This window comes from Lissotriton vulgaris, chromosome 9 (genome assembly GCF_964263255.1).
Source record: "Lissotriton vulgaris chromosome 9, aLisVul1.2, whole genome shotgun sequence".
Lineage (NCBI taxonomy): Eukaryota > Metazoa > Chordata > Amphibia > Caudata > Salamandridae > Lissotriton > Lissotriton vulgaris.
The window spans coordinates 550,649,960-550,675,100 of NC_141697.1; the positions used below are offsets into that span (position 1 = coordinate 550,649,960).

The window sequence follows — 25,141 nt, forward strand, 5'->3', positions numbered from 1 at the left end:
ACAATGTCCTGATTATCTGTATGGCTTAATGACAGGTTAAGTGACATTCAATTCACTATGACTTTTAGTTCAGATCAGATTGATTTCCTAGACCTAACCATTAGAACTGAAGCAAATGTCCTATATACCACCCTATTCAGGAAACCTCTGGAGCATAATACACTTTTGGGATATTCTGGTCATTACCCAAGGAACCTGCGAGATAATCTTCCCTATGGGTAGTTTCTCATGTTATGCAGGAACTGTGCACGTAGGAAAGATTTCTTCACTAAATCAGACTCACTTATAAACATACTAAGAGAACGTGGATACCCAAGGGGCCTTCTGAGAAAAGCACGCAAAAGGGCATGGTTTGCCACAGGGAAACACTTAAGCGGGATAAAAAAAAACACTACTGATCGAGTAGCTTGCATCTCCACATTTGGGGAAGAGGAGTAATGAAATCAAGAAAATCATTCATCGAAACTGGTCATTCATATCAGATGATATAGGTACCACTGAACCACCACTCTTTGCATTTAAAAGAGGAAAAAACATCAGAGACCATGTGATTAGCTCATATCCCAAGGCAAAACCCACCACTAATATTCATACACAATTGAAGATACCACCCCTACAAGGCCATTTTAGGTGTGGACACTGCAAAGCACGTGGCATGGTGGTAGAGCAGAAGCATTTCTTGTATGCTGGAAAACTATTTCTTCTCCAGCACCACATGAACTGTAACACTAAAGATGTGATATACATCATCATGTGCCCATGCAATAAGGTTTATGAAGGCCAAACAAAGCAAAAGGTTAAGACCAGAATCCTTCATCACTGTTCGAGGATACGCTGCAGAGTACAGGAGGCACCCTTGGTCAACCATTTTATTGAAATATAACACCAGATTGATAGCCTAAAATGATGGGTCCTTGAGAGAATTCTACCTAATCCTAGAGGTGGAGAGCTGGCAGCTACACTTAACTTACGCAGATAGGGTCTGAATGAATCTGAGGAAATAGCCAGACAAATCTCCTTACTCTGCACTACATGAGTTAGATCTGAGACATAGGGCCCGATGTGGGTAATAGTGAAATACCGACTTCTAAATAACGAGTTTTACCGATTCGGTATTTAGAAATCAGAATTTCAGATGTAGGTAAGAATTCTGTAAAAAATACCTAATTCTTAATATTCGTTATTACCGAATCGGTAATTGAGATTCGATAATAACGAATACCTAACCATTCATTCCTATGGGCTTGGAGGTCCATAGGAATGGATGTAAAGACATTCTGTATTACCGATTTGGTATTACGGAATGAGTAACACCGGGAGGTATTTCAACGGTGCCAGGGTGTCCAAAGGACACCCTGTTGCACCCCTGAAATGTGCATGTGTGCACATGTGGCACACATGCATGCCCTAAGGGCATGGATGTGTGCCACATGGCACTTGGTAATTACCGATTCCTTAAGGCCCAAAAGCACTCTTTTATGTGCTTTCTACATTGCATTTAAGGAATCGGTATTACCGATTCCTTAAATGCAAGGCCAATAAGGAATCGGTATTAAGGAATCGGTAAATACCGATTCCTTAATACCTACATCACCTACATCCTTCCCTACATCACCAATGCCTAAATACCGGTCGGTAACGGACCGGTATTTGGGCCACCTACATTGGGCCCCAGATCTTTTGTCCGCCCCATAACTTCTAGTACTTCTTCATCATTTCCATCTTCACCAAGAGGCTCTGGCATACTTTGGCGAAATACCCCACTTTTCCACAACTTTTACATGTTACATTTTTTGCTTGAAAAAGCAGACCCATGGGTGCGTGGGACAGGAACCCACATCTAAAGCAAATATGTTTTGTTTAAAGAAACAGATTTTGTTCCCCTTTAGTCGTATTATGCTTCTTCCTCTGGGACTCAAAACTAAAGGTGTACTAAACTTTTGAAATATTTTCTGACATTGCATGAACCCCAACATTCTCTTTTGACATGTTGTGTGAGATTTCAATGCTTTTAATTATGTCGATAGACTCTGTAAGTGATGGATTCTTCAGGGAAAGTAATTTTTCCTGAACTTTTGTGTTGCAACATTTCACCACAATTTGATCTCTGATCAACTGGGTGATGATGAACTCTTCAAATTCAACGACAGCAGCCGAAATGTGCAAAACGTCAGCATAGGATTCAATCACCTCTTCCTGGTGCTGCTCACAAGTACAAAATACGTGCCTGTTGACAATCAAACTCGGTTCAACATCAAATTTTTTCCCAACTTTTCTACTGCTTCCTGATACTCATGGAGTTCATTTTCTTCAACAGAAGCCTCATGTATTGGCGGTAAATATTTATATGTCGTCTGACCTTTAAAACCTAACCTATGTTCAATTAAAATTCGTTTCCTCTCTGGATGGTACCTATTACCCCCAAAGGCACCCATATACTTCGTGAATGCTCTAAACCAGGTCTTCCAATTTATTGGAGGATCACCTAGCGTTTGCAGAAACGGGGGTGGTGCATTTACACTCTGCAGCGTTGATGACCGTTGTTGCACAGACACCTCAAAATACCAACAACCTCAATAGGTTTTCCTAAAAGAGTGTAAATTAAAAGACCTTAAAATATCCATCAAAAGAGTTTACAGACTATGGGGCTGATTACGATTAAGGGGCACCACACTATGCCTCAGCAGCCTTGCCACTATATGTCTTTGGGTTTCTTGGTCAGTCATCTGTATAATTTGGGCCCTATGTGACCTCTAAAATTCCAATGATATGTCAAATTGCACATTAAAAGCAGGGTGGCTGCGTTGATTTTAAAAAGTTGTGCATATCGTCCCGTCTTATTTTCGGGGACACCAAAGACCCTTACTTTATCCCTTCTTCTATGGTCTTCTAAATCAGTTATTTTCCACTAAAAATTCCAAACTTCAATGCCCCAATGAGATGTGGCATTTCCTCATGTTCTAATGTATCTACTCTCCTCTCTGCTGATGCTTGTTTGACAATTATAATCAAGAGTTTAATTGTTTTTGGTTGGGTATGAGGGAGTCAAAAGTAGCTATTGCTTTGTCAGGCTCTTCATGAATAGAGAAGTCGCTTATTTATTTCCCACCTGACATGCTCAATACTTTTACCCACACTGAATATGCTCAGTATGTTTTAGTTGTGACTATCAGGGATACGTCTGGGCCCTTTAGGACTCAGTGCAGTGACCTTTTTAAAGCTGTGTACATCAGCATCTTAATTTGAAATGTATGCATGTATTAGTATTTAAATAGTGCAAACCTAGCTAAGAAGCACTGTACATTACATGGGAAAAGAGACAATCTCCAACCTCATTGACATCAAGCGCGGATTACACAAATACATTTTACACTTTTTAAGCATGCTGAGATTAAGTAATTTTCCCAGAAGCACAAGATGGTGAGCCAAGCACCAGCCTGGGATTTGAACCTTGGACCCTAGGCTCGAAGGAAAGCAACTCAAGTCACTAGTCCATGTCTTCCAAATAATGAAAATTTCAATTTACAAAATAATGATTAACTGACGTGGGTTCTCCTTTGTTCATTTATTTTCAGTATTTTACTCTGTTTTAATAGCATGGAGGTTGAATTCATGTTTGTTCATATAGCAGTTTATTAAATCAGCAATCTCAAGTGTTGCAGTTGTTTATTGTGGGTAGCAGACGGTGCTCGTAGCTAAACGATTATGGAGCCTATTTCCAGTATTGTTGTTTCACCAAATGACTAGACTTTCCAAACATTGCACCATCTACCAGTAAATTGCTGTTCATATTTTTTATGCTTGCCCAATCCAAGATGGCCATTGGTGCCTTATTGCTTACCGGTACAGCTTCCATTTCCCTTTATTCCCCCATGGGGCCAATTTATGTTGGTGTCAGGAACACACCATTGTATTTTATCACCGATAAATCTATATGAGAACCTCTTCTTAGAAGAAGAAATAACCTTGGACATATGGTACCAAAAATATTATCCAGTAAATCAGCTGACACAACAAATACTTTTTTATAAACAATATTTAGGACAGGATATTTCTAGTATAGGCCTTTTTTGCTAACTATATTGTGACATGTAATCAAATGAACTACCCTTCATCTATGTAGCAAAGCTGGCCCAGTGAAGCATAATTTGGTCTCTTTCCTCACAGGCATAAAACATGGATACATCAAAGTTTGAAAAACAAAACCTGTCTAGCATAAGAGCTCTCGTTTAGACCTACAAACTGTGTTTCTTTTTCTCTATTGGTGCCTTGTGATGGTATGTGTGCTGTTCTTTAAATTTAGTGGTTTGTTACTAATTCACAAAGATAAAACATATAAACTTACTCAGAGCCATTGTATCCATATTAATCCCTGCAATGGCCATGCCAGTGAGGAAGCGGAAGATGCAGTAGGCAATGAAGTTTGGTGAGTAGGCGGCACAGGAACCGGTAACAGCTAACTGCAGGTAACACCAGATCAAACTGACTTTTCTCCCACACCTAATTGACAGTAAAAGACCAAAGATATTATTCAACTGTAATTCATGCTACCAGTCTGTTAGCCACCCATAAATATATGAAAGCTATAAAGGCTGAGCAACCACATCTACTTGTTGGCTAAATTTCTATTCTACCTATGCTAGATAGAGGATGATCTTTTCTACAACAAAGTAGTGACCAATCACTGAAGACATTCTCCCTTCTCCACCCCCACCCAAAGGCATCTACTTCAGCAATCATCCAATTTATTGTGCATCCTTCAATATCATATATATTTCAGAAAGTGGTATGCTTGTATTAATGAGTTAACTCAATGAATTACAGTGTGCCCAAGAAGCATCCCATTTGGTTAGGAAAGTAGTCAGTGAAAGCTATAATTTTGGTGAATATGTTTTTGGGATATGTTGCAAAACAGATGGGCAGATAATCCCTCAGTGGTTCATGATTCATTGTGAGATACAGCTAGGGCTGGACCGGCCATAATGGACACAGGAAAAGATAGGCTAAGGAACAATAGGCTGCTTTTCCATTCCATTCAAAGGTTGCCTAATTTTTCATTGTTAGGTGTATAGGTTCCATCTTTTCTTTCTAACCTTTTAAAAACTAAGTGTAAAATTTGCATTACATCAGGAAACGTATCACTTCTCGGTTATTTGCTGGTGCTTGTGAATTGACTATGCAGAAACTAGCCCTGGCATTGCGGAACTCTGATCTCACTTATTAAATGCCTACGGTAATGCACCTTGGGTTTCAAAACCCAGATTTTACCTTTTTAAATATTAGCCCACTGGGTTCCACTGTGTGACACCTTGCATAATGTTTCTATATGGTCTTCCTCCATTTCACTATATTTTAGAATATCTGACTGGATAGAGCACAGTTATGTCATTCCTGAAGGCATCTCATTCATTATATTGAGGAAAACTGCTGCTGAACAAAGTCCGAAGGTATCCAGCAGACCTGAAATGACCCTTCTGGCATGATGAAACAGTGGACTCTTAATTCTATTCAGAACTTGTCTTGGTGGCAAGCTGCCTAAAATATATATTGTTGTGAAGATACATGGCATAGCCACAATTTCTTATAATAGGGATAAGGGGTAACAATGTACATTTACTTGATAATTGAGTTGCTGTAAATCAATACATAAGCTTGTGTTGGAGCTCTTTATGCATTTGAAGCTAGATGTGAAAACTTAAGGTCATCGCCATGGGTTTATTATTGGTTCATTTGACGTACCGACAAATTGTTGCTATGCACTCTAGGGAAACACCCAAACCGTTAACATTGGCTAATCACATTAGACTGCCAATACCACTGCGACTGAGGGTCGCCGAGGCCAGCTGAGGTCAGAATCCTCAAACCCTCAATCTCCATTGTTTTATGAGGGGCAGGCGCACCGTGGTCTCGACTTTCAGCCTTTTGCTGCCCGCCGCTATGTGGCTATTTACCTGCGGCCCTAGCAGTTCATGATTGTTGTGGTGGCTGATGAAACTGATGACGTGCTGAGAGAGTTTATACAATTAAAAGTGGCACAACTATTGTTCTGCTTGAAAGCTAAAAGGAGGTTACCGGTTTCTTGAGTGGATATCGTCATGCAAGCAGCCTGAGAGCCTATTAATCGGCTTTTCAGATAACACTGTGATGTGAGATAGTGTGGCCACACTTTGAAATTCATTGGCTGTAAAGAAATCCTCAACACTTAACTTGTGTACGGAGCATGCATTATACAAGACGTATGCAAGGAATAGGATGAATAATGGGTAAACCAAAATCTAGGAGAGGAAGCATTAAGATAGAGCAAGTTGCTACAGTGGGTCATTTAAGCTCGACCACAATAATGGAATATAGTTACATGATCAATGGATAAGCAATGCAAGATATGCGAAGGACATGAAGGGAAAGGATTGGAAGAAGAAAGTGACAATAAAAGGGAGATAAAGAATCGTGAGCTATCTGTCAATAAAAATTCAAAAAATGAATCCCTTATGTACAAGAGAAAAAAACGAAGTTTGGAAAGGTGCAAGGTAGCCTAATTATAAACCAGTACTGGATATTTACACTACCAGACACATTGCTCCCTCAAAGTAGCAATGGACATCTTAACCTGGGTGGTAAAAAGTCTTGAGTCCATAGACATAATGAATTCATTAGGGCTTCATTACGATGTGGGTCGGAGTTCCCTTCGACCGATACCGTCTTGGTGTGTGAACGGCCCGACTATAGGTAATAACACCAATTTAGGATGCACATGGTGCGGTCACAAACTCCCATTTCCCTATGGGAGCTTGTGCGGCTGGCGTAAACTGCCTGCAGCATAAGCACTCATAGAGACATGGGAGTTTGTGTAAATCCCTGCACCGTATCGCAGGCAACTCATGGTACCTGCCACACGGTGCAGGGATTTTCATGGGGACCACAACCAGAGGGCCATGGGGAGAGGGGGCCCCAAAGTTGCTTTCCAACAGCCTTTCCATGTCAGAAAGGCCAACATGGTAACCAACATCATAATCCCGACGGCGGAAATGCCATCCTTAAGGGATTATGAGAGGTTTCCAACTGGCTGACGGCATCCTTGAGCATGTCAAAAACAAGTTGGTTTCCCCAGACAGTTTACACTCTGACTACCGACATTGTAATTCAGCGGTCAGACTGTAAACCATATATGCCGTTCTGAAAGCCTCCAACCAGTGGTCGGAGGCTTTCGGACTGACATAGAAATAAGGCCCAAAGTGTCCTAAATCTAAAACTCCTGATAAAAATAATAGTTGTAGGGACAATCCTATAATGGACTCCATGAAACCAATAACTGTTATAAAAGAAAATCAAAAGTCATGAAGCAACGAATTTTGGAATCAAATTTTAACATTAGATGAAGATAACAAAAAGCTTCAAAGTGATGAAGACTAAGCACCAGTATGTTGGGAAAAAGAGACACTGACGTCTATAATCCCACAGCCAATGAACCCTTATGTTAAACAGACAGAAAAAAACAAAGGATTAAAAATCTGTACCATAATAAGAATGGCAGAGTCAGACTCTACTCTGGGGAAACAATCATCACAATTAATAGTACAGGTGGACTAAAATTCCCATATCAATTTGCAATTGTTGCTACCAGAAACGTATCCAATCCACCAATAGGATTGAAAGCAAATCAGGAGCACAGCAAATGAAGTTAATAATGTAAACAATGTAAATTTAGTAAATACCTTTGGGGGGATACATTCATAATCATCTACAGTGTATACACTACTGCAGGAAAGACTTCAAGGAAATTGCTGCAAGTTCTAAATGGAATGTTGACTTCCAAATAGCGAGAAATAAATCCCTTCTGGATATATTTCATTGTGAGCAGACCTAATGGAACAGATGGACATGCCAGTATGTTCAATGATATCAGGGAACTTTTATTTCTGTGAAGTAAAGAACACTTCTAGCCCCATACTAACCACAAATTGATTTCTCAAATGAAAATGGTATTTTTTTGAAGTAATGTAAGAAGTCATCCAGGGAGGGCTCTATTATAGGCAAAAACCTAATGAGGCAAATAGGAGTTGAGCTAGCCTTAAGAAGTTTCATCTTGGGACTGCCTGACCCAAAGATTACTGCCACAGTGTTCCCTATTACATTGTGCTACTCCTTGAGAAAAAACGCACTTCGTCCAGACCTCAAACACATTCCCCATCCTGCCTTCCCATCAGTATACCAAATCTGTGAACATGCCTCCGACCGTGGAGACCTAGTTTTTTGGCTGATTCCCGGTGGAGCTACTTGATAGCTATAGAGTAGATGGGCTGTGGGATACCCCTTTCGCCGTCACCTACCCAGCCGGACATTGGGCAGACCTTCCTTTGTCTCTCCGTCGTACTCTCCCTCATACCCCTTTTCTTCACCCACTTTCTCCTTTATACTCCATCTATCCCGCCTCTTTGCTCTCTAATTGTTTTCTCATTGAGACCTAGCCGCCTGACTGACGCCCGGTGGAGCTACCTAATAGCTATAGAGGAGATGGGATGTGGACTTCCCCCTCGGCCGTCACCTACCCAGCTGGACTTTTGGCAGAATCTCCTTCGCCTCTCCATTCATCCTATCTCCATCCTTTCTCCCTCCTACATCTTACCCCACCTCCTTACCCTTCTAAGCTCCATTTATTACATCTTCCAACACTCTTGAAATGTTCTCTTGTAACTGATGCAACTTGCAATTGGTGTAATTTTGTAATTTTGTGGAACCTTAGGTAAAGAGCTCTGATACCTCCAGCACTATATAAAACTCAAATAAAAATAAATAAAAAGAATTTTAAAAAAAAACAACCTGAACCTACTGGAATAGGTGATGAAAAATTCAGATTAAACATTGACATTGCTTTAGCTATATTGCATCATCTAAAATATTTGGACAACCTAAAGGCAAAAAAATGGAGATCACAACAAAGTTGGTAAGGATTGTCAACCACAAGCACTATTTAATCAGTCGGGCAGTAATGGATGAGACAAAATGGTTAAAACAGAGGGCACAAATAGCCTGGATAGAATTATCAGTCCAAAGAGCTTTTGTGATCAATATTACACACAGACCAATAACTATTTTTTTTAAAACGAGAATGAGAGGACGTATAAGGTCGACCATCTAGTTGACAAAGACACAATATAAAAGTGTTTGATAATGAAAAGGATGGGATTCAGGAAACTAAGGATAGTTTTATTGCTCTTTCACAGTAAAAGACACAACTGTAGGGGGCTCATAAACTAAAGAGAAGGATGATGCAGAAAATGAGAAGAAAAAGACACATATGACTCCAACTAGACAGCATCTCTACTTGCTCTATAGATGGCCAGAGCACATAAAAACGACAATACTTCAATGAATGTATTAATCTCAGAAAGTCATATAGAAGAGAAGCACTCCTGAAGATATTTCAAAGGAGGATGTAGCAAAATAATATTATTCAATGTCTCACCCAGAGGTAATAGTAACAGGCATAGATAGGACAGAAAAAAATCAAATAGTAACTCAGTAACCTTAAGGGTCACAGACACAATGGCATGGGAGAAAAACTAGAAGTATCAGTTTATACAAAAAATATATTAACAACAGTGAGAAGTTCCACAAGGATACTACTCCAGCAAACAAATCCCTATCCCTTCGACTTGTGGATATACTTCCATATTGGGACATAAACCCATTCTTAAATCAGTCCAAATTTCTGTTGATTTTTAATGCTGTCCCAAGACTATCAAAAATAGCCACAACTGATATCACTCTCATCTCACGTCCCCATGAACAGGGGCACATATAGATCTTTATTGTTTGATTAATTAAAATCTTTACAAAAATCGCAAATTCATACAATACTCCATTATGTACATTCGAATAACAATTCCTCCTTAAAACTATATTCTAAATAGTAGTAAGTCTTTAAGAATTGTATACGTCCTTATTAAAAACTGCTTATAATAAAAATTCATATGTTAAGGCTTAAAGGAAGGTATAATCATTACTAGTTTCCAATTTCATGCTGTTCTAATTTTTTCCATACTTTTAAAAAAAAATGTTGTCAAAGCAGAGTTAATGAGTACATCATCTGAACAAAGACATCGGATCAAAGCCTGTCTACATGTCCTTATCACTCTTTCATTAAATAGTCTTTTTAGTATTGTAATTCATTTTTTTGTTCTGGACAGAGACTCAAGAGATGGATAATATTTTCCTCTCCAGATTTACACAGCCTACACAATATGTTGTTTTCAAGTTTTTTCCACGGTGGTGCATGGGATTCGCCCGGCCATACTCCAAATCGTGCTTTAATGAAAATCTGTTTACTGTTCAATGACCATGCTGTGACCAAACAGGGGCACATATAGATTAGCCCAATGCAATGGTGCACATCCACTCTAGAATAGTTGATGATCAAGTGTTGAAGTCAACAGACAAGTTAAAATGTACAGGCTTGGATGTATATGAAACCTACTATGACAAATCGCACACACAACACTATATAGGCTACACAGGAGCCACAGGCACCTCCTGTAACATCATTGGTGGAATGTAAATGTATAGAGTCAAGCAACTTCACCAGTAACACTAAAGGACATTTTCAAGAAAATGTCAGTGAAAGAATTGCAATCACCAAAACTCATTCAGAGATACAGATATGTACAGTCATTAACCAAGAAAGCAGACTCTTCATAAGTCCAGGACTGGAACTGGATTGCCACAGCAAATAAACCTGCAAGTATGGTTTCCAAACCTTACAGTTCTTGATGGTAAGAAATTCGGTCATTAGTTGTGCTGGATGTGAGTTCTATGCATAGGATAGGTCCATAATTCTTTCTTTACTTGTAACCAAGTACCCCATTGTAGTATTTCACTCTCTCAAGTTAGTGAAGCAGAGCAGTCCAAGACATTCTCAAGGGAGGTGGTATGGGCTAGGAAACTCTATTTGTTGGCACACAACAAAAATACTGAATACAATATTGTCCTTTTGGTGATTTTTCTTTTTTCAAAGAAAAAGACATGTATTCCCCTCACACTACTAAATTCTATGCATTAATTTACAAATATACACAGCTAGTAGATGAAAACAACTATGGTGACACCCTTATAGCACTATTCATGCCTACTGGGTCATGAACCCCATAATCGCAATGCCTCCAACCTATATCAATTTACCATCATTATATAAGCAGTGTCATTTAAATGAGGCAGGCCTGCTGGCTTTGTCAAGAGGTCATTGGATTAAAATGTGAGGTAGGCCTGTTGGATTTATCAGGTAGTCACCACAGTAATAAACACAGTAATCATTTGTTAAAAATCATTATTAAAACCACAGAAATAACCACATTCAAATGCATTCATCATTAAAATCAGCATTAAAACAATCACTAATAATATTTGTACAACATGCTATAAATAAAGCATTGAAAATGAAAATAACATGTGTCAAGAGTCTATTTTTACACTTTTCAGGCTGACTAATGCAGGCATCGGACCAACCACAAAGGATGCATGCAATCCAGAGCCCACAAACAAAAGCATTAGTTCCAGGAGTGAGTAACAAAAAATTACCTTGTTTAGGGTTATAATTTCAGCATGCCTCAAAACCTCCTGCAACAAGAAGGAAACTAATTGGTGGTGCGTCTACCTAATATACTCTTGCAAGGCATTATGGTGCACTTGGAGAGCCGGTTGCAGTGAATATTGAATGACCAGCAAATACTTCTTTTCTTTTTGTTTAGTGTTTCCCTTTGTTGAGTTTTCCTTTTTTTATTGAGTGGCTTGGCCCCACCCAGGGCACCCACAACCCTTTTCAATTGTTTTTGAAGGAACATCTAGTCCTGGTGGTCAGCTGGTGACAGAGTTCTTAGTTCTTCTTGCCTGGCATTGGGAGACTCCTCTTTCCAGCAGCCCATTACTCCACCATCATCGCCTTCCAGGTGCAGGGTCTTGTTTTTTTCTCTCCTTTGTGCAAGGGTTAATACGTAATGGAGGAAATCCTAGATGCCAGGCACACCTCACCAATCCTAAGATGCAACATCATCCCTTTACCCCTGTCCTATCACTCCTTCATAACATTTTGGGGTTATTCTCAGTAGAGAGCTCCTCTAATGGCCTCAGATTCACCCGTAGCTGACATCAGCGGACACGCGCAGGTCAATGCTGATGCTGATGCGTGAGTGCGACCAATGTTGGAGAGTGAATACTGTTTGCCCAATGCACTAATTCTTTGCACATTAAATTTTTTTTTTTAACTTTTATCGCGTTGATCGAATTCCTGAGCAAATGAACTGTTCCTACCTCGCTGTAGCTTTATTAGCGCTCCCCGGTCCACCGTGAGTCTGATTCGGTTGTTGTGGAGGGAGTTCTTGCCATTTCCTGTTTTGCGTGGAGGTCGGCGTTCTAGCGGCTCGGCTCCTCCCATAAAAACGGATGCTCTCTGCGACGCGCCGCGGGAAGGCCGCCAAAGACAAGCCCGTCTGCGCCCGTCTGCACCCGTCTGCGCCCCTCCGTCTCCAGGTGCCAGACACCCTGCCCGTTCAACACCACCTCCTGATAGAAGTACTAAGAAAAGATAGCTTATACCAGTAGTGATGTAATAAAGATGAGAGGGTATTTACAAGCAGGATGTAATTGGCATAAACACGTGGAAAACCCTAATTATGTGCAGATTCCAAAGTGTGGACAGTGACTCTGTGCTTTCTGCCCTAGGCCATGCCAATCCACCTACCAAGACTACCCGTGCTAGGAAGACAGAACAGAAGCTAAATAATACTACTATAACTACATATATTTTCTTGGCAACATTAGGTAATTGCCGAAACATGCCTTAGAAATATGGGACTGGTTAGACTCTGAGAAACCGGACATTGACTTTTTGACTGAGACTTGGTTAAAGGCCAGTTCCACCCTTGTAATCTCGGTGGCACTCCCTAAAGGCTATAAGTTACAAAGACTAGACAGACAACATAAAATGGGAGGAGGAATAGCCAGAGTATATAGAGATTGGGCGACAGTTATTGTTTTGGAGGAACTAAGTAAACGAAAAAATTGAGATCCTTGTTTTTCAGCTAGATCTCTCCCCTCAGATAAGCTGGAAGGTAGCTTTAGTATATCGACCCCCAGGCCCCATTGCAGACTTCTCTACTAAACTGGTGGAACTCATAGCGCCACGTGCTATATCTACCAAAAACTTTCTCCTACTTGGAGATTTTAACATACACAGTGAGTACGCGGACAATGCGGAAGCAATGGCTTTCCTCGCCCACCTTGCAGCTCTAGATATAATTAAGATCAATGATGGTCCCACTCATACAGTGTGCCACACCCTGGATATTATTCTCACAATGCACCTCGTATTACCTGTGAATCTCCTCGGATAATCAGCTGGTCAGACCACGCTTTTATTGATTTTAAGATTTGGGGACCCAGAGACCTGGAAATGCCGGGCTCTGTCTCTAACTATTCATTCAGACAGTGGCATAAAGTCATCCCTGAAGCCTTTTCAGCCGCTTTCCCTACCCCATGGGATGGGGAACACAAAAGGTAGAGGAAGGATTAGCATGCTTTAATGCTTTAGCAAAAGCTGCTATTGATCAACTTGCACCTTTGAAAACCTCTATGGGTAAGTCAAGACAGGTTCAAGCAGCTTGGTTTACTGTGGAATTACATACAGAGAGAGGACACTGTAAAAAGCTTGAGAGGCGGTGGAGACTGTCCCATGACATGGGTGATAAAGAAACATATAAGATTATACTTGCCCAATACCACAAATATATTAAAATTGCTCAGAAGACTTTCATCGCTTTGCAGTTAACCCAGGCAGGGAGTGCCCCAAAAGTATTGTACCAGATCCTTAAGGCCTTTACAAACCCTAAAGCATGTGAGCTGGAGGAATCTCCTCCACAAGCCTTATGTGGTAGGATCGTGGAATACTTTGAGCAGAAAATAGAGGTTATCTATGATAAAATCATTACAGCTAGCAAAATGAGACCGGCCACAACACCTCAACATCTTCTAGACATAAAGGGGACACCTTTGACGAGCTTCCCTCCTCTGACTCGTGAAGTGGTGGAAGCCTTATTACATACCGTCAGATCAGGCTCCCCCCTTGATGTTGTACCAGCCAAAATATTGGCGAGCCTCTCAAAACAACTGTCTGCTCCTATTTGTTCCCTCCTGAAAGCCTCACTAAAGGAAGGTTATCTACCTTCAGGAAGGAAGGCAGCACAGATCACCCCACTACGCAAAAACCAAGGCCTCCATCTCCATAAAAGATCTATCTAACCTGCGTCCTATATCTCTCCTACCGCTTCAGAGCAAATTGCTTGAAAAGCACATCAACAAACATCTATCATCCTATGTCAAAGCGTCAAACTGCCTGGATGTGTCACAATCAGGCTTTAGGCCGAAATATAGTATGGAGACAGCCCTTGTGGCAGTCACAGACAATATTAGGATATTACTAAATAGAGGACAAACCACCCTACTGGTACTTTTAGACTTCTCAGTGGCATTCAACACCGTTAAATTCTGCTCAGAAGATTAGAGGAGTCTGGGCTAAAAGCAAAGGCACTGCAGTGGATGACCAGCTTCCTCTCTGACAGCTCCCAGACAGTTAGCTTGGCTCCCTCTATGTCCGAGTCTAAGAAGTTGTCAAAGGGAGTATCACAGGAATCCTGTTTAAGCCCTACTTTATTCAACATCTACATTGCTCCCTTGGCCAACTTTATGCTGACATTTGGATTTGTTCCAATATCCTATGTGAATGATACCCAGCTTACCTTCACCTTTGATAAACACTCCATTACAGCTCAGACCAACTTCTCTGCCAGCATGCTAGCAATATCTCAGTGGATGAGTACCAACTATCTACAACTAAATGCCGGGAAAACAGAGATTATGTTTTGTGGAGAAGCCACCTTGCTGTGGACACCAGAATGGTGGCCCAGGGAGTTGGGTGCCCTCCCCGCCTCGGAAGCATCAGTAAAGAATCTTGGGGTGCGCATAGAACAGAGCTTAAACATGAAGGAGCAGGTGTCTCAAACGGTTAGCTCATGCTTTCATGTATTAAGCCTTTTGAGGCGGGTGTCTCCATTTTTTCCAGATCACACACGGAAGACCCTTGTCCAGTCTCTTGTCATAAGTCGACTTGACTATTGTAATGCTTTACTGATATCGGCCAACAAGGCCGTGCTGGATCATTTGCAGGTGGTGCAGAACACAGCAGTGTGTCTGGTATTGAACCCCCCTACAGATCTCCGTCGAACTTGCTACTGCGGAAACTGCACTGCCTTCCGGTGAGTAAGTGAATAGTATTCAGGATCTGCTGCATCACCCACAAGGCAGTATATGGCAACGGGCCAACATATCAGAGGCCTGCGATCCAGCAGAAAATCACTTCTTAAAGTTCCAGGCATTTACAAAGCTAGGACCGGGGCGAAGGCTTTTTCTTACCTTGCCCTGCGGAACTGGAATTCACTCCCGTTAACACTGAGGCAGTGCACGGACTATCCCTGTTTTAGAAAGTCCTTGAAAACATTTTTATTCTAGATGTCACTCTCAGTATTAGCATTTTCCCCATTTGCCTGCAAGCGCGGAGATACCCCTTCCGGGGTGATTCAGGTGGTAGATAAGCAAATAAATAAATTAATTAATAAAATAAATCAGTGCCAGACCCTTTCCACCTAAGCTTCACAGGCAATCCCCTCCTGTATTGGCTCCAGATGTCTGGACCTCCATCTTTACTCAATGTCCCCAGTCCAAGTGTAGTGTGAAAAGCTAATTATCAGATGCAGTTTTACCCCATGCCCATTCCTCTCCTAGAAACTGGGTCACATGGATAATTGTTTCCTTTGTATAGGGAGGCCTTTCTTCATTCTGATGGGGAGCAGCAGAGTAATTAACTTGACTGGACAGGTATGGAGAATCTCTGGAATCTGATTATGAGCTGAGTCAGAAAACTATAATTACTGGCATTCTATAAGATGTGCATGTATTTCTGTGGGACCTGCATATTCAAACTTGGTGTGCATATTTTATTCAGGTTTGACACATTGCTGAACTATGAAGGCCTAGTAGATCAAAAATTACTCAACAGCAGGTTTAGTCATATGTATAATACAGTGAAAGCACTACAGATGTTCCAGTAAAATTACTGACTTATCTATGAAGGCCCACTCATATTACAAAGCCTACCCCAGGTAAGCAAGATATCTTTACAGAATCTCTTTTTCTCCATGCTATCTGTGTTCAATTGCCAGGCTGCTCACATCCATTATCTCACACACACAGTCCAAACAAGTGGACACTTGTGTAGTCACACATCTTACTGTGTACCCGGCCCAGTGCCCCTTACCCTTGCTGTGCTGCTGTGTTATTATCTTAAAAGACAGACACAGCAGGGAACATGCTCAGTCTAATTACTATGCAATTACAGTGAGTCAGATTCAGGTGGTCCAAAAACCAGATGGTCAAAAGCCAAAAAGACAGGTGGGCTAAATGGCAGAATCCACTTACAACACATATGATACTGTCATTTGTTATATGCCCTAGAATAGAACTGTAGTGTAGTTCCTATATCCTTGATAGGCTCTGCTCGAATAATAGATACTACAGTTTTGACATAGGACTTAGGTCAGTATGTCTCTATCGATTACATTAAACTTAATTACTTGTGTGTGCCAGCTAACTCAGAGGTGACTAGAAACTTCTCAAATGAACAAGATGGGATTCGTTTCTGACAACGGCATAAACATGACAACTTTGTTTCCCTTAGAGTCAGAACAATCTCAGAATCGTGGAAACAATAGATAACCGTTTCACTCAGTCAATCGTGCATTCTTCATTTCTAGAGAGTTGCACAGAAATAAACGGGCGTTTTCAATAAAAAGGTTTTATTGAACAGTCTTATTTCTCATGCAAGGGATATGAAATGCTACAATCGTAACACAGAATACGAGGTACAATACATACAGCATCTGCAGTAAGATAAAATAATACTGGTATAGCATGGTTTGTAGCTATGACATATATTCATAAAAATACATACATAAATAACACAGGCTAAAATACTCATCTGGTGCTTCTAAAATAATCCCACCTCAGTGTACCTAACCTAAGTGTAGTACGAGGGAAGAGGGAGGTGCTGTTCAGTTATAGTCTAGTTTAGCTATAGTTGCCAATAGTCCCTCTAGGTTCTAGTCCGTTCCATACCTTAGAATGAGGGAGGTTGGAATCTCTTTCCCAGGTCTCAATCTGTAACACCTCACAAGGGGAGTCAGAAACACTAGAGCTGGATTCTCTGTGAGGTGGATAGCAGCGTGTAGTCAGTGTGTCAGTTGGGGACCAGACTTCCGTCAAAACTTGCTGTGGCCAGCCGCGTCGTGCAAGTAGGCAGTCAAACAGAGGACCGAACCGTTGTTTGCCATGGCAAGTGAAGGTATATTTATACCTTGAAGATGTTTAGGAATGCCAGTATAGATGTAAAAGTCGGGCATAAGAACGTCATGAATGAACTCCTAAGGAATAGATGTTCATGCATAATAAATAAGTTCTTGGAGAAATCAATATCCAAGCAAGGGGAAGTCCTAAAGGCTTAAGAGTCTGGTTTTCCAAGAACTTGTTGTGACGTAAATGAACAGATGTAGGTGACCATGCCTGTATTTGGTTAGCATGAGCAATGCCTAAATAAGGCCTGGATTTCTATGCCTTAATAAGGATAATATGAATTTTACCTATATAAGGGCATAAATCGGGAAATGTATGCGGAATCTAAATCAACACACAACACCCACTCCACTTTCGTATGAATGACATTACTAAATCCTAAACATGTTAAGCATATCTAAAATGTAGCTACATATGGATGTCTAAGAACATGTCTAAAAATACATTGTAAAAAATTTAAAACGGTTGTGATGCATAGAATGCAATGGTGCTGTACATATTAAAGCAATATTTCATTCTAAGCATAAGTAGACGTTTTGAAAGCTACTTGAATTAATCATAAACATAAATAAATGATGAAATGGCTTGTAAAAACAGAAGGAAAAGGGCAGAAACCATTTCATTTCAGATTACATAGTCATTTAGTTGTGGACAAGGTCATATATCGTCTCAAGAAGTATTCAAAGAATTATTGTTCTCTATGAATAGTTCTACTATAAGCAGATTACTTGTGCCAAAAAATGAAAAATACAAATTTGGAGAAAAAAAAATTAATCATAGGAAACAGTTCCGAAGTTAGTCTCTTGTTTTAAAAAAATGAAGGTCAAATTAAAGTCTCTCAGAACACTGTGTGCCAAAACCAAAAGTCAGTGTTAGGGCTGGGAGAAAACATAAAATCTTCTGTGTCTGTAGACAAAAAGTCATCTACCATTGTAGGTGAAAGTTGCATTACCTCGTTTAGAAGTCTAACCGCACATAGATGGGAAGCATCGCCTTCAGCATTGGTCGCATCAGCAATGTTTGTATCGGAAGTTACCTGCGTACCTGTTGTTTCCTCTCATACCTCAGCAGTAGCAATTTGCATCTGTGAGATCTCAATGAATGTTACCAGGTCCAGCAGAGTATCGCTATCCGTAGGCATGACTGATGGGAGTGTTAGACAAATGTCTAGCACGCATTCTTCACCGCAAAGCAGGCAGCGTAGAACAGGTAAGATGCAATCTTGCCAGATTGGTCTGAATGACAGAAACCATGTGGTATTTAATTCTGGTAGATGAGGTAAAACTAGAATTTGGACGATGCTCTCACGACACTTCATCTCCAATAGAGCTCTCTCTATGGTGCTTGGAGTGGCGTTGGTGCTTTGGCTTGCCATATAGCAGCAGTAGGAGCAAAAATAGGATCCCTGCAATGAGTCCCAAAAGTAGTGACAGTTTGCCAAACACAGAGTGCACGAAGTTGGGAAGTATTCCGAGGACTGCTTGAAAAAGTGCTAACAGTCCTGAACACACGGTCATGTACATGTACAATACCACTCGTATCAGACATGTTTAAGATATGTTCCAACATTTCTGAGAAATGTATTGGGCAGTTTGTATTCGAAAGGGCATGTATCTCGGCAGAAGTCCTTGTAGATCATAGGTTTCTTTGTCAGAGGTCAGTGGCACAGTTTGTTGCAAAAGAATGGCTTTCATTCAGCTTAAAGTATCAATTCGTATAGAAGAGATGTTCAGTGAAGGCCATAGAGGCGACTCCCTGGCTGTCTTGGTTTGTGAAAACAATACTTGCATACAGCAAGTGACCCTGGATGAAACAGTCACTAGATATGGGATACCTGGCAACATGCCATAGCAGCCGTGATCATTCAACATAATTTAACTTCCATTAGAAAGTAGTCCAAAAATGGGATTAATAATTACAGCTGGTGAGCCTTGCAGGTGACAGGATAAGTTTGTAGTGGAACCATCACATGCCTTGTGTAAATTAATAACCTGACAAAGGAGACGCTTAGTGCGTTTTCACAGTTAGAACCGCTAAGAAACACTTCACGACCCCCACTCCAACATCTATGTGTGTATGGTAAATTCCAGGATGTCTTGATGTATTTTTTACCCAACCTTTCATAATTTCCAGCCGGTATATGTTTTAGGCAATACTGAAAATGGAAAATTGTAACAGGCAGAGTAATTTTACCATGTATGATCCCCTCTGTAGCTGGTTTCTCTGCCACTGTGAATGGTAATGTTTCCAGTTTTTCAATGCTCAGCACCATATAGTCTGCTCCCCTTTCTGCCAGTTTGATCTGTTTATCAGTGAGATTGAATTCTGAAAACAGTGACGTAGTGTGAATTAAACGCCAAGGCACATAGCCTGCACACAGGTTTTGTAGCGTCCAACCTAATAGCATGATAGAAGATAATTTGAGACTGACAATGTGGCAACATTACCAAGTCTTGTTCCATGTTGTCTATGGCAGAAGACACAATGCTGTCCAATGAATATATCCTGAACGACCGAGTTGTTAACCTATTGTCTATTACAGAGAGAGATTTCTCTAAATTAATACAATCAATTTCTCGTATTCGTTCTGCAGTCTCTGCTTCGGTAGTCTTCCATATTTCATTATAACACTTTTCATTATTCACTGGCATATATGAAACATTTTTGACCTGGTTTTCTTGGTCCTAGCAAGAATTCCCTATGGTCTGCACCATCTTTAAGTAAAGATAAGTGTTGTTTTACCTCCTCAAGTGTAGATTTCTGTAACCAATCAAGGCATAGTTTCCCTACACTGTATGTTGTTACTACCCCAGGATGCTGTCTTTGAACATATCTAGGGTCTGGCCTATTGATACTGAAACCCTGTGTTTTGTTCAGGAATCGATTTTGACAATTGTTTGTGTCTGTGGGCCAGAACAACCATTTTTTCCACTCTTGATCTGATCTGTTATGATACAAAATATTATGTACATCGACCTCCCCCCGTGTAGTGCTATCACTTGCAGGTATAGGTATGGTCGGTTTGTTCATGTCTTTGTTTTTGGCCAACCCAAGTCAAGACGTTTGTTGGACAGTGTCATTCAAAAACATAATTTGCTCAGGAATGATACAGGCTCTAAACAAAGCTTCTACCCCCTGCACTTGCCAATCTTTTGTACCCCAGACAGTTTTTGTCTCAATGTTGTCTTTCTAAAAGTCGAAACCCTTTCTAGACAGTTGGGCAATAAAGGCTGCAGAATAGATCTGTTTCGTATTTGTTAACATATTTTTCGTCCCTGTCTTGTTCATATTTTTTAAATAAAATGATTTAGTATTTAATAAATTAAATCCTGAAAGATATGGAAACTTCATTACAAATGTTTTTGAGCTCCCATTGGTTATACATAAATATATTTCTAGGTGATGTAGTTTTATGCAAGAAATGATGACCATAATTGTTATAACAATACATTTGTTCATAGTCTGATGAACCCTCTAAATATTCATGATTTGTGAATATTGCAGACATTTCTAGATCTTACATCATATTATTAACAGTCTTGAAGTCCCAATCATCAGAAAAGGTACTAGAGATAATAAAGTCACTTAATGAAATCTTGAATAATTGTGGAATCTTCAAAAGCTCAGATGGGCAAAAAATTTCATATTCAGTTCTGTCCCAAACTATACCATCTGGTATAGGAACGGCTGTGATGTTCACTGCTCACAAGTCTCTTTGTTCATGAAGGGATGATTTGTGTGGCTGGAGAAGTAAGTTCACTCTTTTACTTGCTGTGTCCATTCAAATATATTTTCCATTTATCAGCATTCCCAGATTTATTACCATAGCTAATCAAAGTAGAAAGAAGAATATTCCCGAAACAATTCATAGTTCAATTCATGGTGAAACCAGATAAGTCTTTTTCAGGAGATGAAAAAAGTCTGTCGCTTATTCTTTGAAAGCTCTCTGTGCTGGCGTCGTTTCAGGTTCACTGAGAACCTCAGAAAACGTGTCAAAGTTAATGAAATAGCCAGAGGCAGTTCTGTCAATGGTTGGAATTGCATCAGGATTTGTTAAAATCGCTGGAACCACTTGATCACCTGTTACTTCATTGTAGACAGGTGAATCAGAACAAACTTTTATTTGGGTCTCAAGAGGGATGAGTTCCATAGCTTTATTGCATGGTCCTTCTTTTCTTACTGTAGAATCTTCAAAGGTGACGAGTCTCTCAGTATGATCCTTTTGGATTATAGCTAGAGGAGTGCGTCTGCTACATTGTCGGAGTCCACTTGGCCTAGTGCTTAGTATCGACCACATAGTGCGGTTTGATCAGGTCGATGGACACAAATCTTTTCTCCTTTTCACCAGCAAGGGGTAGCAGTAGTACTGTTCTTGATCTGTGGATTGCTAGGACAGGTACTAGTTGTCTGTAAGAAGGCCCAAATTCCTTCTTGTCTGCGATCTTTTCTCTGACCAGATCACCAAGCTTTGGGATCCAGACAGGCCTTAATGGGACAGTTGGTTTTTCCCCAGTGGTGGTTGGCTTCAGGAACACATTGCTTTGTTTCGATCTTAGTTCATTTAAGTCCTGTAAAACAGCCAAATGATCTTTGATATCAAATTTCTTATTTTCCACCACTGTTCCATGACAATCAAGATCCGGAACCAACATTCTTGTCCCAAATAGGACCTCATATGGAGTGAAACCCCCTAGAGAATTCCTTGGCAAATTGTTTAAACTACGTTGGACCCCATAAAGATGTTTAACCTACCCATCACCTGAACCAAAAACTCTAGCTGTTATAGACTGTTTTATGTCCCGGTTTTTTCTTTCCAGAACAGAATTTCCCTTAGGATGGAATATGGAAGAATACCGCAATTCAACACCCAAACTGGCCATGGCTTCTTTGTAAGCTCAAGAGCTAAACGCAGGGCCCTAGTCAGAGTGTAGTGTGCCTATTGTGTATGGGCCGATAAAGACTCGCAAATCGTTTATAACAGTTCGAGCGTCAGCTGAGAACTGAGGCCACATCCAAAGGAACCTTGAACACGAGTCCACTGCGACCATGATATATTTATAGATAGTATCCCTTTGAAAGGGACCGCAGTGGTCCAGGTAAACACAAGCTAATGGTTTATCTGAAATTAACAGCGGCGTCTGCACAGGATGTTTCACAGTAGAGACTTTCATCTTTTGGAATATTTCACAGTTCAGTACATAGTTTCTGGTCTGTTTCCTAATGCCGGGCCACCAGTATCGCTGTTTTAATAACAACACTGTGGTAGAAACTCCTGCATGAGCAGATGCGAGCCGTTCATGTCCTGCTAGGATTAGCCCTAATCTATGTTCCATGTTTGGAATTACCCTATCCCCCACTCCAGGGATTCGAGCAAACGGAACATTGTTCGCATCAATTATATATGAGTATTTGAGTGGGTACTTTTTAGGTAACGCTGTACTGCCTCCCTTGCTTGAAGCATTGACAGCCAGTATTATTTCACTGTCTATTTTGTTTTTGAATGAATGATTGCAGCTACGGAAGCCGTGTGCACAGCCCCCTTTGCGGCTTCCTCAGCCAATGAATTCCCTTCAATGTGAACGCCATCATGTTGATGACCCAGCGTGTGTATCACATGGGTGTTTTGTGTAAGTATGGGTGAAATTTGCAAATTCACGTTCCGCGAATTTGCGCAAAATAGAATTCGCAATCCGCAAAATCCGCAAATTTGTGCGAATTTGCGGATTTTTGTTTGTTTGTGTGTTCGCGTTTTTTTTGCGTGTTTGCTGGGTTTTTTGCGTGTTCGCGGGGCTTTTTGCGTGATCACGGGCCGCTTGCATGGCGAAGTTACCCATGCGGTCGTGTATGAGCACAGCACCCTCTGGTTCACCACTGCCACCCTCTGGTTCATCACTGCAACCCTCTGGTTCACCCCTGCCACCCTCTGGTTCACCCCTGCCACCCTCTGGTTCACCACTGCCACCCTCTGGTTCAGCACTGTCACCCTCTGGTTCACCACTGCCACCCTCTGGTTCACGACTGCCACCCTCTGGTTCATCTCAGCACCTCTGGTTCACCACTGCCACCCTCTGGTTAATAACTGTCACCCTCTGGTTCAGCACTGCCACCGTCTGGTTCACCACTGCCACCCTCTGGTTCACCCCTGCCACCCTCTGGTTCATCACAGCACCCTCTGGTTCACCCCTGCCACGCTCTGGTTCATCACAGCACCCTCTAGTTCACCCCTGCCACCCTCTGGTTCTGCACTGTCACCCTCTGGTACACCACTGCCGCCCTCTGGTTCACGACTGCCACCCTCTGGTTCATCACAGCACCTCTGGTTCACCAGTGTCACCCTCTTGTTAACCACTGTCACCCTCTGGTTCAGCACTGCCACCCTCTGGTTCACCACTGCCACACTCTGGTTCACCACTGCCACCCTCTGGTTTACCACTGCCACCCTCTGGTTCACCACTGCCACCCTCTGGTTCACCCCTGCCACCATCTGGTTCATCACTGCCACCTTTTGGTTCACCCCTGCCACCCTCTGGTTCAGCACGGCCACCCTCTGGTTCAGCACTGTCACCCTCTGGTTCACCCCTGCCACCCTCTGGTTCATCACTGTCACCCTCTGGTTCATCGCTGCCACCCTCTGGTTCACCACTGCCACCCTCTGGTTCATCACTGCCACACTCTGGTTCACCACTGCCACCCTCTGGTTCACCCTTGCCACCCCCTAGTTCACCCCTGCCACCCTCTGGTTCACCCCTGCCACCCTCTGGTTCACCACTGCCACCCTCTAGCTCAGCACTGTCACCCTCTGGTTCACCACTGCCACCCTCTGGTTCACGACTGCCACCCTCTGGTTCATCACAGCACCTCTGGTTCACCACTGCCACCCTATGCTTAACAACTGTCACCCTCTGGTTCAGCACTGCCACTGTCTGGTTCACCACTGCCACCCTCTGCTTCATCCTGCCACCCTCTGGTTCATCACAGCACATTCTGGTTCACCCCTGCCACCCTCTGGTTCATCACAGCACCCTCTGGTTCACCCCTGCCACCCTCTGGTTCCGCACTGTCACCCTCTGGTTCACCACTGCCGCCCTCTGGTTCACGACTGCCACCCTCTGGTTCATGACAGCACCTCTGGTTCATCACAGCACCATTGGTTCACCACTGCCACCCTCTAGTTAACAACTGTCACCCTCTGGTTCAGCACTGCCACCGTCTGGTTCACCACTGCCACCCTCTGGTTCACCCCTGCCACCCTCTGGTTCATCACAGCACCCTCTGGTTCACCCCTGCCACGCTCTGGTTCATCACAGCACCCTCTAGTTCACCCCTGCCACCCTCTGGTTCTGCACTGTCACCCTCTGGTACACCACTGCCGCCCTCTGGTTCACAACTGCCACCCTCTGGTTCATCACAGCACCTCTGGTTCACCAGTGCCACCCTCTTGTTAACCACTGTCACCCTCTGGTTCAGCACTGCCACCCTCTGGTTCACCCCTGCCACCATCTGGTTCATCACTGCCACCCTCTGGTTCACCCCTGCCACCCTCTGGCTCAGCACGGCCACCCTCTGGTTCAGCACTGTCACCCTCTGGTTCACCACTGCCACCCTCTGGTTCATCACTGTCACCCTCTGGTTCATCACTGCCACCCTCTGGTTCACCACTGCCACCCTCGGGTTCATCACTGCCACACCCTGG

The 25,141-nt window shown here is 42.0% G+C and overlaps 1 protein-coding gene across 1 annotated transcript in view; it reads right to left on the reverse strand.

Annotated features, from left to right (window-relative positions):
• LOC147691767 (solute carrier family 22 member 6-A-like) overlaps positions 1 to 25,141 on the reverse strand; it is a 645,113-nt gene that overhangs the window by 422,653 nt on the left and 197,319 nt on the right. The window contains exon 3 of the mRNA XM_086936682.1: positions 4,346 to 4,500. Coding sequence (XP_086792808.1) covers positions 4,346 to 4,500 — 155 coding nt within the window. The remainder of the gene's footprint in view (positions 1 to 4,345; positions 4,501 to 25,141) is intronic.